The sequence below is a fragment of the Acinonyx jubatus genome, chromosome X (genome assembly GCF_027475565.1).
Source record: "Acinonyx jubatus isolate Ajub_Pintada_27869175 chromosome X, VMU_Ajub_asm_v1.0, whole genome shotgun sequence".
Taxonomy (NCBI): domain Eukaryota; kingdom Metazoa; phylum Chordata; class Mammalia; order Carnivora; family Felidae; genus Acinonyx; species Acinonyx jubatus.
Window position 1 is genome coordinate 57,609,463 of NC_069389.1, and position 14,658 is coordinate 57,624,120.

General features: G+C 36.5%; 1 protein-coding gene across 8 annotated transcripts in view; it reads right to left on the minus strand.

Annotated features, from left to right (window-relative positions):
• PHKA1 (phosphorylase kinase regulatory subunit alpha 1) overlaps positions 1-14,658 on the minus strand; it is a 174,886-nt gene that overhangs the window by 93,757 nt on the left and 66,471 nt on the right. For all 8 annotated transcript variants that reach the window (XM_027053654.2, XM_027053653.2, XM_053202485.1 and 5 more), the window contains exon 14: positions 10,032-10,166. In XM_027053654.2, coding sequence (XP_026909455.1) covers positions 10,032-10,166 — 135 coding nt within the window. The remainder of the gene's footprint in view (positions 1-10,031; positions 10,167-14,658) is intronic.

Consider the following 14,658-nt stretch of genomic DNA (forward strand, 5'->3'; position numbering starts at 1 on the left):
AGTTTTCCCAGTGCCGTTTCTTAGAGGCTATCCTTTCCTTATTGAGTATTCTTGACTCCCTTGCCACATATTAGTTGACCATATATGCATGGATTTATTCCTGGGCTCTTGATTCTGTTCTATTTGCCTATGTGTTTATTTTTGTGCAGTGCTATACTGTTTAGATTACTATAGCTTTGTAATATTGTTTGAAATCAGGAAGTGTGATGCTTCTAGCTTTGTTCTTTCTCAGGATTGCTTTGGCTATTTGGGTCTTTCGGTTCCATATGAATTTTAGGATTATATTTTCTATTTCTGTGAAAAACGCTATTGGAATTTAAAAAAATCATTAACATTTATTTATTTTTGAGAGAGAGACAGAGCATGAGCAGGAGAGAGGTAGAGAGAGAGGGAGATAAATCCCAAGCAGGCTCCAGGCTCTGAGGTGCCAGCACAGAGCCTGACACGGGGCCCGAACCCACTAACTGTGAGATCATGACCTGAGCTGAAGTCGGATGCTTAACCGACTGAGCCACTCAGGTGCCCTGCTATTGGAATTTTTATAGGGATTGCAATGAATCAATAGATGGCTTAGTGGGGGATTGTTTGCTATTGAGTTGTAGGAGTTCTCAATGTAGTTTGGATATTAATTCTTTATCAGATGTAAGATTTGAAAATATTTCCTCTCATTCTACATGTTGCCTTTCACTGTTGATGGCAGCCTTTGATGCAAATAAATTTTTAATTTTAATGAAGTCAAATTTATCTAATTTTTCTTTAGTTGTCTGTGCTTTTCGTGTTATATCCGAGAAATGATTGCCAAATCCAATGTTATGAGGCTTTTCTCCTCTATTCTCTTCTAAGAGTTGTATAATTTTAGGTTTAGGTCTTTGATCCATTTTTGAGTTAATCTTTGTATGTGGTGTAAAGTAAGGGTCCAACTTCATTCTTTTGCACATGGGTATCCAGTTTCCCCAGCATGGTTTCTTGAGGACTACCCTTTCACCATTGAATGGACTTGGCATCTTTGTCAAAAATCATTTGACTGCATCTGCAAGGCTTTCTTTTTCGGATTTTTATTCTATTTCATTTTTCTACAGATCTGTCTTTATTCCAGTAGTGCACTCATTTTATTAGTTACTTTGTAGTAAGTTATAAAATCAGTTAATATTAAGTTTTCCAGCTTTGTTTTTCTTTTTCAGGAATGTATTAGGGTTCCTTGAGATTCCATATAAATTTCAGGATGAATTTTTCTAGTTTTGCTAAAAATATAATTAGGTTTTGGATACGAACTGCATTGAATCTGTCAATCATTCTGGATAGTATTGACATGTTCTAATCCATGAACATGGCCATCTTTCCATTTATTTGTGTCTTCTTTAATTTCTTTCATCAACATTTGATCATTCTCAGTGTACAAATCTTTCACCTCCCTGGTTACATTTATTCCAAACTATTTTATTTTTTTGATGCAATTGTAAATGGAATTTTTCTCTTAATTTTCCTTTTGCATTGTTTATTGTCAATGTATAAAAATGCAACTGGTTTTTGCATGTTGATTTTGTATCATGCAATTTTGCTGTATTAATTCTAACTTTTTAAAAACTAGAATCTTTAGGATTTTCTACATGTAAACCATATAATCTGCAAACATTTTTACTTACTCCTTTCTGACTTGGATGCCTTTTATTTCTTTTTCTTGCCTACTTGCTCTGGCTAGAACTTTCAAAGTATACTTTTTTTAAGTTTATTTTATTTTGAGAGAGATAGAGAGCAAATGGGGGAGGGGCAGAGAGAGAGGGAGACAGAATCCCAAGCAGGCTCTGCGCTGTCTACGCAGAGCACAATGTGTGGCTCGAACTCACAAACCACAATATCATGACCTGAGCTGAAGTCAAGAGTCGAATGCTTAACCAACTGAGCCACTCAGGAACCCCTGACTAGAACTTTTAATACTACGTTAAAAAGAAGTCTGTGTATCTATTTTAATTGTATTTTTTATTTTTGCTTTTGTTTATTTGGTTTCCTAGCATATATTATATATTTTCAGTGCTGAACACATTGTACAAAGAATCGTAGTGGCTCTGGATATTATCTTCTTCCAGAAGTGGTTTAGTTTATTTTGGAAGGCAGTTACACTACAAGCAGGCAACCTGAGTCCAATCAGGTATTGAGAAGATTGTATTTTAGGCTTTGTGTTTTAGGCTTTTCAAGTATAGGTCTGTTAGTGATTTGCCTTTACTTTTAGGGTGTAGCTCATCCTTCGGATGTAACTGAAAGCCTAAAGTGTTTATCACAGTCTCTTCCACAAAGAAAGGTCCTGAAATAAAATTTTTGTTTTCCTAGAAGCGAGACTTTATACTTGGTTTCTTGGCCTCTCATTCCATGCGAGCACAACTTAAAACTCAGCAAATGTCTCAAAGGGAAACTGCACAGAGAATGGTGCTTAGTTTTCTGAGGTTCTCTTCTTTTCAGGTTTTTGGCTGCTCAAGTTTTGGCTGTCTTAATTATTTTCTAATGCCCTCATTCACCTTTATTTTTATTTACTTTTAAAATGTTTATTTATTTTGAAAGAGAAAGTGTGTGCATGATCAGGTGAGGGACAGAGAGAGAGGGAGGAGAGAATCTTAAGCAGGCTCTGCACTGTCAGCACAGAGCCCAATATGGGGCTTGATCTCATGAACCATGAAATCATGACCTGAGCTGAAACCAAGAGTCGGACACTTAACCAACTGAGCCACCCAGGCACCCCTCACCTTTATTTTTAAAATATAGCCATTGTAGTTGTTCTTAGTATGAAGATTAGTCCAATATAAGCAATTTCACAGCTGGAATCACAAAGTCTACTTTATTCTTTTTAATTGTGGCACAACATATCATAATTCAACCATTCTTATTCATACATATTAGGTTGCTCCTAACTGTTGTTTTGCCATTACCAATTATGTTGTAATGAACAGCTTTGTATATATATCTTTGTGCACTTGTATGAGTATTATATAGGATCGATTCCTATAAGTAAGGTTGTTAGTCAAAAATATGTACATTAACATTTTTTTATGGGTAATGCCAAATTGCCTCTGATTTACACTACTACCAGGAGTGCTGAGAGTATCCATTTCTCCACATATTCACCAGCACTGGATATTATCAATCTTAACTTTTATAAAATGGATGGGCAAAAGTTTCTATTTCATTTCTGTTTTATCTTACATTTTCCCAATTATTAAACAGTCCGAAACTTGATAACTTAAAAAGTGTAGTGCTAAGAAAGAAGAAACTGTGACCAACAGCACCAAAAAGTAAGGCCAGAAACATACACACATGCACATGTATGTGCGTGCGCACACACACACACACATGTTAATGAATCTATGTATGTACAGTAAATGATCAAGGTGACATTTCAAAACAGTGTTTATATGAACTATTCAGTCAATAGTGCTGGAATGACTGGCTATTTAGCAAACAAGTTATGATTCTTACATCATAAGATAAATGAATATTAAAATTTCTAGACTAAGTGTTAAATGTAAAATTGTGACTAAAAAGAAATAAAATACAGTGAAAATGTATCTGACCTAGCAATGAGTTTATCTTTCTAAGGATAACAGCAAAGAAACCAAAAAGGAAACAATTTTACTATGAAGAAATATAAAACTTTTGTATGTCAAAATCAAATACAAAATTAAAAGGCAAATAATAAAATAGCAAAACATTGCAATAACATGTGGAAGACAAAGTGTTAGCATCTCTCATATAAAAAAATATTGTCTGAACTAATAAGAAACTGGCAATTTTCCAGTAGTAAAATGGTAAAAGAATATCAATAAATAATTTACAAAATAAGTAGAAAAAAAGGCAACTTAATTTATCAAAACAATTTATTATCTATATGTCTAAAAACCTGAAATTATGCTAACACAGATATTAAAATAGTGTTATAGGAGGTTATTTAAGAAAATATAATAAGGTTCATTATACATTATTATATTGCAAAGTACAAATTGTGGGGCACCTAGGTGGCTCAGTCAGTTAAGCAACCAACTCTTGATTTTGGCTCAGGTTGGTTCGTGAGATCAAGTCCCGCATTGAGCTCTGTGCTGACAGTGTGGAGCCTCCTTGGGATTCTCTCTCTCCCTCTCTCTCTCTGCCCCTTCCCTGATCACTCTCTCTCTCCCTCTCTCAAAATACATAAATAAACATTAAAAAAATTGTACAAATTGCAAAGTACAAATTGCAAAGACTATTCTTTTGGACACCATTTTTCTAAAAACAAGTATGTATATATGTATATATTTTATAAAAAAAATGATTGGAAGCAAATACTCCAAAACAAAAACAATAGCTTCCTATGAGTGATAGAATTATAGGTGACTTTTATCTTTTTCCTTTGTGCTTTGCTCTACTTTTCAGTTCCCTGCATCCAGTATGTACATATCAATTTGTAATCATAGCTTACTACTTATGAAAATTGAAGAATGAGAATAGTGCATCTATTCAAATCAAACTAGGAGATAAATTTACAATTCCTGAAGAAATGAAACATATATATATATATATATATATATATATATATATATATGCTAAAATGGATGCATTTGTCATTCAAAAATTTGCACAAAGGCAAGAAAATAATTATCTAAAAGAAAGTTACAAAACAAACTATATATGTACATTACAAACTTCATTGATAAAAGCCTACCATAAAGCATACTTAAAAGAACTGATAAATATATATGAAAATGTACAGATCCTGCTAGATATACAAGCAATAGGAGACACAATTTCAAAAAAAAAAGGGGGGTAAAGCAAAATTGAAAAAAGTGCATATCCTCACTGGGAATTAAAGAAAGGCAATTAAAATAGCATGTGTGATAAAACTATTAATCTAATGAAAAATGATAAAAATTCAATGTTTGTGGGGTAGTAAAAATAAAAAGGTATATTTTGTATTTATTGATGTCACTAAAAATTGGTTTGTCTTTGTAAAGAATACTCTGGCAACACAAAACAAGAGCCACAAGGTTGTCCATACTCTTTTATCCAGAATCCCTTTTTCTGAGAATATGCTCCAAAGAAGCAGGAGTATATGTATGAAAGCCTATACAAAGGCATTCACAGAAGTATAAAAACTTGGGAAACAATTCAAGTACCTAATAAAAAGGCAATAATTACTTTAATTTGATGGAGTAATACATAGTTCTTTCAATATGTAAACAAACTTACAAGAAAGAATAAGTGAAAAAAACAAGTTAATATGCACACATAAAATATAACTATAAATGTATCTATGCACACTAACAGATTAGGAAAGAGAACTATATAAAGAATTAAGTTTAATATTCATGAAGTTCTTATGTTCCTAAAGTTGATTAATCTCATACTTTAAAAAAATTAAAAAAAGATATTATAGAACTGAAATACATGAAGTACAGTGTTTGAGGTGAGGCAGACATTCCCATTTAGTTAACATATATACATGATTACGCCTGGTAAAGAAATCTCTCTTTTTTTTTTTTTTGGTGGTAGTACAGTTCTCACTTGATGTATGCTTCAAGCAATTTTGGAATTGTGAAATTGTTACAATGTTAAAAATTTGAAGTCACTCATTTGATAAGTTATCGTATCATGCCTTTCCTGACTTTCCCAGACAAATCTATCCTCTTTCTCCTGTGCTTTGTACATAACACCACTACTATAACATTTATAAGGCTGCACTATAATTCACTGGGTAAGTGTCTATGTTGCCTATAGCATCTAGCCCAGTGCCTGGTACATAAGTGAGCAACAGATTCTTATGAAGGAATGAATGAAGCAAATGCAGAAAAATATTTGGAAAATAAATGCAATTTGTTAACTTGAGTCCCTGTAATGGTTAATCACTCATTAAACTCAAGATCCATCAGTCTTCATTTTCTGTGACTAGTAAATAATAGCTTAGTAAGAGGCCCCAAACAAAGTGTAGGCTTTGAAAAAGTGACCAGCAGGGAGTTTGCTTCAGTTTGTTGGAGAGATGTGATGTGATGCAGGTAGATTCCAAGAATGATGGCCCAGAGCTTGGAAGTTACCTATATCCTAGTAAGATTATGCTGAATTTAGAGTAATACATGTCAGAAGATGAGTGACAGCCAGAAAGAATCAGGTCAAAGGCAACAACAGGACTTGCATGAACTCCAAACCATAAAGACTTTCTAAGAGGGTCAAAGAAAGTGACTACAAGATCAACTAATACTTGATCTTGGAATAAGATTTGGGCTACATGGAGAAATACCTTCCTTATGTCAAAACATTTAGTAGACTGGGATCTGGAAACTAGGAGCACATTATAGTCTGAGGCTAGAGGGAATGGCCAAAAAGATAAAAACCAGGAGTCTGGTTCTGGGAAGGAGTGAGATATTCATCCCAGCTTGTAAAGCATCAACCCAAATTAATCTCAGAAGTTTCAGAAACTTGACTTGGAATTTATCTCAGATAGGGTTGAGTAAAGGGCTCAGTATTTTGTAATAGTCAAGCTACGCTGTGGCTATATCTCAGAAATTAACTAGGATCTGAGATCTACAGTCAATAAACTTGTTAATTTCTATGTTTACATTTTAGTTTCCCCCTTTTTAAAGTAAAGTTTCTTTACAAAATTTCAACTTTGCACTTGAATTAAAAAGAAAAGGGACTTTGTACTTTATAGCTAGGATGGAAGAAGGGAGAAATCTGTATATTCCAAGAGTCATATTTAGTATTAAAAGCTCTAAGAGTTAAGGCCCTGTTGGCATAAATTATGAGTGCCTATGAGAGATAGAGAAAAGTCACCTCTGACTGTTGGTCCTTTCCTCCTTGGTTGATTCCATCTCAGTTGAGATCTACATAACTGCCATAGAAATTGAGTTTCTGAAATAGGTGTTAGTAAAAAGGTAAGGAAACTGGTTTTGACCTGTATGAGATTTGGCTTGGCTATAATTACTAACAGACCATTCTTGGTGAAGAAGAAAAGTATACACACACACATATATACACAAAGCGCGCGCGCACACACGCGCGCACACACACACACACACACACACCACAAAAGCCAGGCTCTGGTTCTCTAAGTGGCAATCCGTTATCTAGGATAGAATCTCTATTTATAAATTTGCCCTTTTGTGGCTTGATTTAAGATTGTATTAATTTCTAACTGGTGCTATAACAAATTACCACAAATGTAGTGGCTTAAAATAACACATATTTAAATTCTTACAGCTCTTAAAGTCAGAAGTCCAAAATAAGCCTTATGGGTATTATAAGGTAAAATCAAAATTAAAAGGTCAGCAGGCTGGTTCCTTCTAGAGAATTTGTTCCTTGCCTCTTCCAATTTCTAGAGGATAAGGCTAGCAGCTGTATCACTACAATCTCTTGCTTCTGTCCCCACATGTCCTGCTTCTAAAGGCAGATATCCCTTTGGCTCCCTCTTATAAATAGGACACCTATGATTACATTTAGGGCCCACATGGATAATCCAGAATAATCCTATTTCAATCTCTTTAATTTTATCACATTGTCGACTCCCTTTTATTATATACGGTAACATTCACAGGTGCCAGGGATTAGGGCCTGGATGTCATTGGGGACCATTTTTCAGCCTTCCACAGTCCATACTCTGGCCCCTAAAGATTCATATCCCTCCAATTTACAAAGTGCATTCACTCCATCCCAATATTCCCCAAACTCTCAACACATCACAGCATCAACTGAAGTACAAAATACCTTCTAAATATCATTATTCATAAAGCCCCACGTCTCATCATCTAAATCAGGTATGAGTGAGGATCTGGGTATGATACATCCTGAAGCAAAATTCCTACCTGTGGACCTTTGAAACTAGAAAATAAGTTATATTCTCTCAAAATACAGGCATAGAATACAAATTATGGACATTCTCATTCCAAAAGGGAGAAAATGGAAGGAAGGAGTCAACAGCCCTGTTTGGGGCTTTTAAAATCTAACTGGACAAACTCCATTAGGTTTCAAGGCATGGTAGTAATCCTCTGTGGTTTTAGGCTCTGCCATCTGAGCCCAAGGCACCTCCCTTGAAGTCATACTTCCTTTTTCTTGAAGAGTAGCATTTGTTTAAAGCTTAGTAGTTTTATCAGCCTGCTTTCTGGCTATAGAGTTTGGGAAGTCCAATATCCTTCTTTAATCTTGTCCTCTCTCTGTCCCTTTCAGTCCAATTTGGCATTGTTTCTGCATGTAGAACATTCTCAAAAACTTTGTATTACATATATGTCATGGGGGTTCATGCCGTTAGCCAAGAGGGTCCTCTCCCAAGATCTTTCCTGTATAATAATATCTCTAGTCTTAGATTCTGCTGATATGGTTGAGGGAATCCACGAGTCACAAGCCTATTCTCTTTAAAGAGCCCACTGTGTAAATGAATACACTGATCTTTTGATCTTTCTGAAGCACTAGCAAAAGGTTGTCCAGCCATACCCTTGACCTTTTTTCCAGAGCATGCTTTCCTAACAGTAAATCTCCTAATTTTATCATCTTTTCCAATCCGAGAATTTCATCAAGTCCTAGTTCCTTTTTGCTTAACTGCTCTTCCTTCAATTTATCTCTTTCCTCTTGCATTTTACTATAAGCAGCCAGAAAAAGCCAGGTCATGATTTCAACACTCTGCTAGAAAATCTCCTCAGCTAAATATCCAAGTTCATAATTTGTAGTTGTGTTTTCCACATAATAGGACACAATTCAGCTAACAATCTCCTGCTGTGACTATATGACAAGGATCCTTTTCCTCCAGTTTGCAAGAACATGTTCCTCATTTCTTTCTGAGCACTTACCAGCAATGCCTTTAGCATCCCAACAGTTTAAGGCAATATAGACTTTTCTACCATGTGACTCAAAATTCTTCCAGCCTCTATCCATTACCTGATTCCAAAGCCACTTCCGCATTTTTATATATTTGTTACAGCATCACCCCATTTCTCAGTACCAAAATCTGTATTACTTTCCCATTCCTGCTGTTAACAAATTACCACAAACTTAGTGGCTTAAAACAACACATATTCTCTTACAGTTCTGGAGGTCAGAAGCCCAACATGAGTCTTACAAGAATAAAAACAAAACCAAGGTATTAACAGGGCCGATTTCTTCTGAAAGTTCCAGGAGAGAATCTGTTCCTTTTCAATTCTAACTACTAGAGGCTGTGGGCATTCCTTAAAAATCTTTGGCTCATAGCTGCATCACTCCAATCTCTTGTTCTGTTGTCACATGTCCTACCTTCTATACTATAAACTCCTTCTGCTTTCCTTGTATAAAGACACTTGTGATTATATTTAGGGTCCACCTGGAAAACCCAGGATAATCCTCCTCATCTCACGCTCCTTAAACTAATCATACCTGCAAAATCTCTTCTGCTATATAAGGTAATATTCACAGGTTCCAGGAATTAGGACTTAGATACCTTTGGGGGCCATTATTCAGTCTTCCAAAAGGGTAGTTAAGAAAATTTTGCAGATCCTTTGTTTTTTCAGTTAACAGCATAGTAATTTCTTTAATGTAAAATCTGTAACAAATTGTATAAATCTGTAATTTGTAGTAATTTGCTTAAATTACAAAGTTTCATAAATTAAATAAAAATTTCATATTAAAATAAGTTTTAGATTAAATGGAATTTTAAAATTTTGTCAACCAATTCATTACATGACAAAGTATAAAAAGACCTAAAAACAAGTTCCTTGGCTATTACTTTACCTAAAATTAGCATGTATTCAAAACAGAAATATAGGTCTCAAGAAAGGGGAGAACATGTTAGTTAAGCATGCACTTGGAATGAAGATACAATATTGTTTGCTAACAGTTATGCCCTAGGTACCAGACTTCATAAACACATTTAAAATTATCAAGCCTGCTCAGGATATATTGGGTTAGAAACTTAGGTTCCAAAGACTCCAAATTCCTTTTCAGATCCAGTTGAATAAAGCAGTTAGAAAACCAAGAAAAAATAAAAAGGAAAGAAATCAGCCTGTATTGAATAATGCTTTGATTATTATAATGATTATTAAGGCCAATTTCCTTACCTAGGCTGGAATAAATGTGGCTGAGAATACGGGCTGGTTGTACTCTGATAGGGTATACCTCAGCAATGGTCTCTACATCAATTCCCTTGTCCTTCAAAATGGCCTTGATTTCTTCTGTCTCAGCTAGAATGGAAACTAAGAAAGAAAGAAAGATGAGGTCAATAGAAACTTTTATTTTAATAGTAACCTAAAAATCTCTCAAGCCACATAATTTCTTCTGAAGGGAAGAGAAGAAAATGGGAGGAGATCAATAGTTATTGAGGAACTTTTATGAAACACATACCATGATAGGTACATAACACTGTTACCTAAATGAAAAAGCTAAAAGGATCTCTTGACTAGAGAATTAGGTTCTGCTTTTTTGGCTAAGTACCTATGTGCTCCTAGAGATTGCCACACTCTCTTTATGTCTGAGATTCCATGTGTAAGTAGGAAAAAAAAAATCCAATGTGAGGTGTGTTATAGCTTTGGTAATAGTTGCTTCTCCAAGGCTCTTTCTTATCCTTACCCTTAAGACCTGACAGATTTTGAGGGTAATAATAAGAACTACTATATAGCTAGAGAATGGTAGAAGACAAGGTAAACTCGGAATATAGAACTGGGGTACCATAGATAAAACTGTGTGTGGTTCTTTTGGGAGTTGGGGGACAGGGATACCACTTCTCTAGATTCTGAGCCTGCCAAACCTGGACAGCTCCCTTTTCAAAAAATTTTTTAACACTTTATTTATTTTTGAGAGACATAGAGAGACACAGCATGAGCAGGGGAAAGGCAGAGAGAGAGGGAGACACAGAATCCGAAGCAGGCTCCAGGCTCTGAGCTGTCAGCACAGAGCCTGATGCAGGACTCGAACTCACAAACTGCACGGTTCATGACCTGAGCTGAAGTCGGACACTCAACCAAGTGAGCCACCCAGGCGCCCCTCCCTTTTCTTCCTTTTATATTTATGTCTGTGAAGTGGTTATCATACTCACTAAGCAAGAGGCCAGGCCAGTTCCCTGACTCTTTTGTTTACTCTCCCTCTAGAGGACAGATACCTGGTTGAGGGCTAATAATCCAAGTGGGGCACCAGGGGCCCCTAAGCACCAGGGGCAAACATGCACCTTCTTGTTCTTCCAGTGCTGGTAGATGTGTTGAATTGGATAATGGGAAAATGAAGGTACCATTTGGTTCATTCAAGTTGACTAGCATTTTCTATGTTGAGCATCAGGGGCAAAAACCTAGTTAACAGAGTGCCACTTTCTTTATCTTTGCCATTATATTTTGTGTGTATCTTTCTATCTTGGGGGCCTCATGGCATTGTGTTACTGTGGTCTGGGTCAGGAAATGCAGGATACGGTGATCATAGGGTTCCCTGGACATAACACAATCTTGATTACTTAGAACTAAAAACACAAAAATGACAAAGATTCTCCAGGGAAAATGTACAAAGGAAGAATGATAATGCAGCTAAGGAAAGTCCAGAAAAACACATGTGGTCATCCATTCATTTATTAACAAACATTTATTAAGCACCTAAGTGGATGAGGTACTATGCTAGGCATTAGGGATAAAGAGATGGATAAATTAGTCTCTCTCTTAAAGGAGCTTACAGTGTAATGGAATTACACATAAACTGATTATAAACTAAGCTGCTAGGTAAATAAAGATATGCACAAAACATTATAAGCCACCCAAATGCAACACCTATCATGTCTGGGACTGGTAAGGAGTGGTTTCAGAAAAGGCTTTCTGGAAGAGTTGATATCTAAGCTGAATTTGAAAGAATGAATGTTAGCCAGGAGAAAGAAAGGAATAGGAATGGGGAAATCCATTTTAGGTAGAAGGTCACAATGGTCATAAAACATGGAAATGAAAAAAGAATGTGTATGTGTTGGGGAGGGGGAAACTACATACACTTCAATGTTGCTGTAGCATAAAATACCTTGCATGGTGGTAAAAAAAAAAAAAGAATCTGGAAAGGCAGACAGAGGCTAGATTTTTATGGAGGGTATATGTGCCACTTTAAAGATTTTGTATTTTATCCTTGGGTAATGATTTCCAAACTTCATTCTACTAAGCTTCAGGGACCTGCAGAGGGCAATGCAATTGGTAGCAGGAGTAGAGAGGACTGAAAGAGAGGCAACGAGCAACACTCTGGGGTACTAGGAATAGTTTCAACCACAACAGTTGAGATCTTTTTTTACTTTATGTTTTAGAAAAACATTTAGAAAATGCCACCAATGTGCTAGGCACTGCCAAATGCTAGGGGTACAGAGATAGGCATGATCCCTGGAGAAAATGACATAGACATTGAGTTCTGCTAGAAGGCTGAATGGAAATTAATCTGGCAAAGGTGAAGGTAAAAGTATGAGAAGGTGTTCCAGACAGAAGAAAAAGCAGAAACAAAGGCTCAAAGGCAGCACAGAACAAGGCAGATATAGGAATTATTTAATGCTCTTACCGCAGGAGCATGAAGTATGAAGGAGCCATGTAAAAAATGACAATGGAGACAGGGTCAGGCACCAGATCCTAAAGGACCTTATAAGTCATATGAAGGAGGTTGGCAACAGAAACCCCTGTAGAGTTGTAATCAGGAAAATAATATGTTCATATCTGTACCTTAAAAAGCATATTAATGTTGATGATTAAAGAATAAGCTGATAGACTGTAGTGGGCCTAGACTGAAGACTTAAAAATCCATTGCAGTAATGCAAGTGAGAGATGTTGATTACCTAGATTAGGATCATGACATCGGCACTGAAGAGGACTAGATGGATTTCAGAGTCATTTAGAAGGTAAAGAAATCAGGATTTGTTAAGTGATTGAATATAGGAGGTGTGAGAGGGGGAGATATTGAGAATGATTCCCCAGGAATTTATATGTGGAACTGAGAATGGTGTGTGCCTTTAATGACACAGGCATATAGGGAGAAAAGCAGGCATGGGTGATATAGTAGTAGGCGGGTGCAGCTGAATAATTTTAGACATGTCAGGTTTTTCTTTTTTTTTAATTTTTAATGTTCATTTATTTTTGAGAGAGAGACACACACAGAGTGTGAGTGGGGGAGGGGCAGAGAGAGACAGGGAGACATAGAATCCGAAGAAGGCTCCAGGCTCTGAGCTGGCATGATGTGGGGCTTGAACTCACGAGCTGTGAGATCATGACCTGAGCTGAAGTTGGATGCTTAACTGACTGAGCCACCCAGACACCCCAAGACATGTCGAGTTTTTCTAAGTTTATTTATTTATTTTGAGAGAGAGAGAGAGAGAGAGAGAGAGCAAGCATGAGCAGGGGAGGGGCAGAGAGAGAATTCCAAGCAGGCTCCATGCTCAGCCCCAATGCGGGGCTCGACCTCATGACTGTGAGATCATGACCTGAGCTAATTTAAAGAATTGGATTCTTAACTGACTGAGCCACTAGACATGTACCTGTAGACATGCTGAGTTTGAAGTGAATGTGAGACATCCAAGTGGGGCTGTCTTAAAGGACAGCAATAAAGAAAGATTCAGGAGTCATTAGCATACAAAGAGATGAGATGGGTCAAGGAGAATACTTAGAGAAAAAGATAAGAGAACCCAGAATACAACCTTGAGAAAGTTCAACATATAAGAAATGGGCAGATAAAAAAGCCTGGGGTGGGAATGAGGAGTTCTTGTCTCAAGGCTTGAATTTTCTCTATGATATAGGAAGTGAAGTCATCTTCTGAGAGGGAAGAAGTGAGGAGGTAGGGAAAGGGAGAAGGTCTGGAATAGGAGCCTGACAGACCAGAACAAATATTCTGAGTAAGAAGGTCTATGGATATAAGTCCTAGGAATACCAACAATTAAGGGTCAAAGAGAAGAGGTAGCCCAGAATGAGGCAGAAAAATGCAAAATTCAGGTTGAAGAAGATCCAAGAGATGGTATCACAGAAGGCATGTGAGTTAAGAGTTTCTGGAAAGATAAACAACAAATGAAACAGAAAGATCTACTATGGTGTGGATTGAAAAATATCTACTGAGTTTTTCAATAAATTAAGCAAAAACATTTTCAGAGGAGTAATAAGCCACACTGGAAAGGACTGCAGAATGCATGGAATATAAAGAAGCAGAAATTCGGATGAGAAAGGAAAGATAGGATTACTAGAGGGTGACAGGTATGTAAATGAACTAAAAAACAGAGCCAAAAGAGAGGAAGAGTTTGAAGATTAGAGGAAAGAGTAGGTTTCTAGGAAGGCTGGGGATGAGGATAGGATCAAGCATTAGAAGGAGGAGTTGGTCTTAAAGAGGAGAAGAAACACCTTTTTTGAGACTGGAGAAAAGGGGACAAGGATAAGTGAAGATATAAGTAAGATTGTGGTGGAGGGTTGGGAAACAGACAGTGATCATAATATTAACATTAGCTAGATTAAGGTATCTAACCTTGGTAGCAGGCCAAGAAAAAGGACAAAAACAGGGGATGGGCTTGAAAACAGAAGGTTTCGAACAGTGGTTGAAAAGAATGAAAATGCTGAGTAACAGTAAGAACAAGGACTAACAGGAGGCACTGTGGGCCTAGCTGGGTTGGAGACTTCAGAATTACAGTGCTACCATCTGCTGATTTGTGTGATTTCTTTCCAGCAGAATTTAGTAGACCAGGTATAGGATCAGAAAATGCAGAATGGAAGA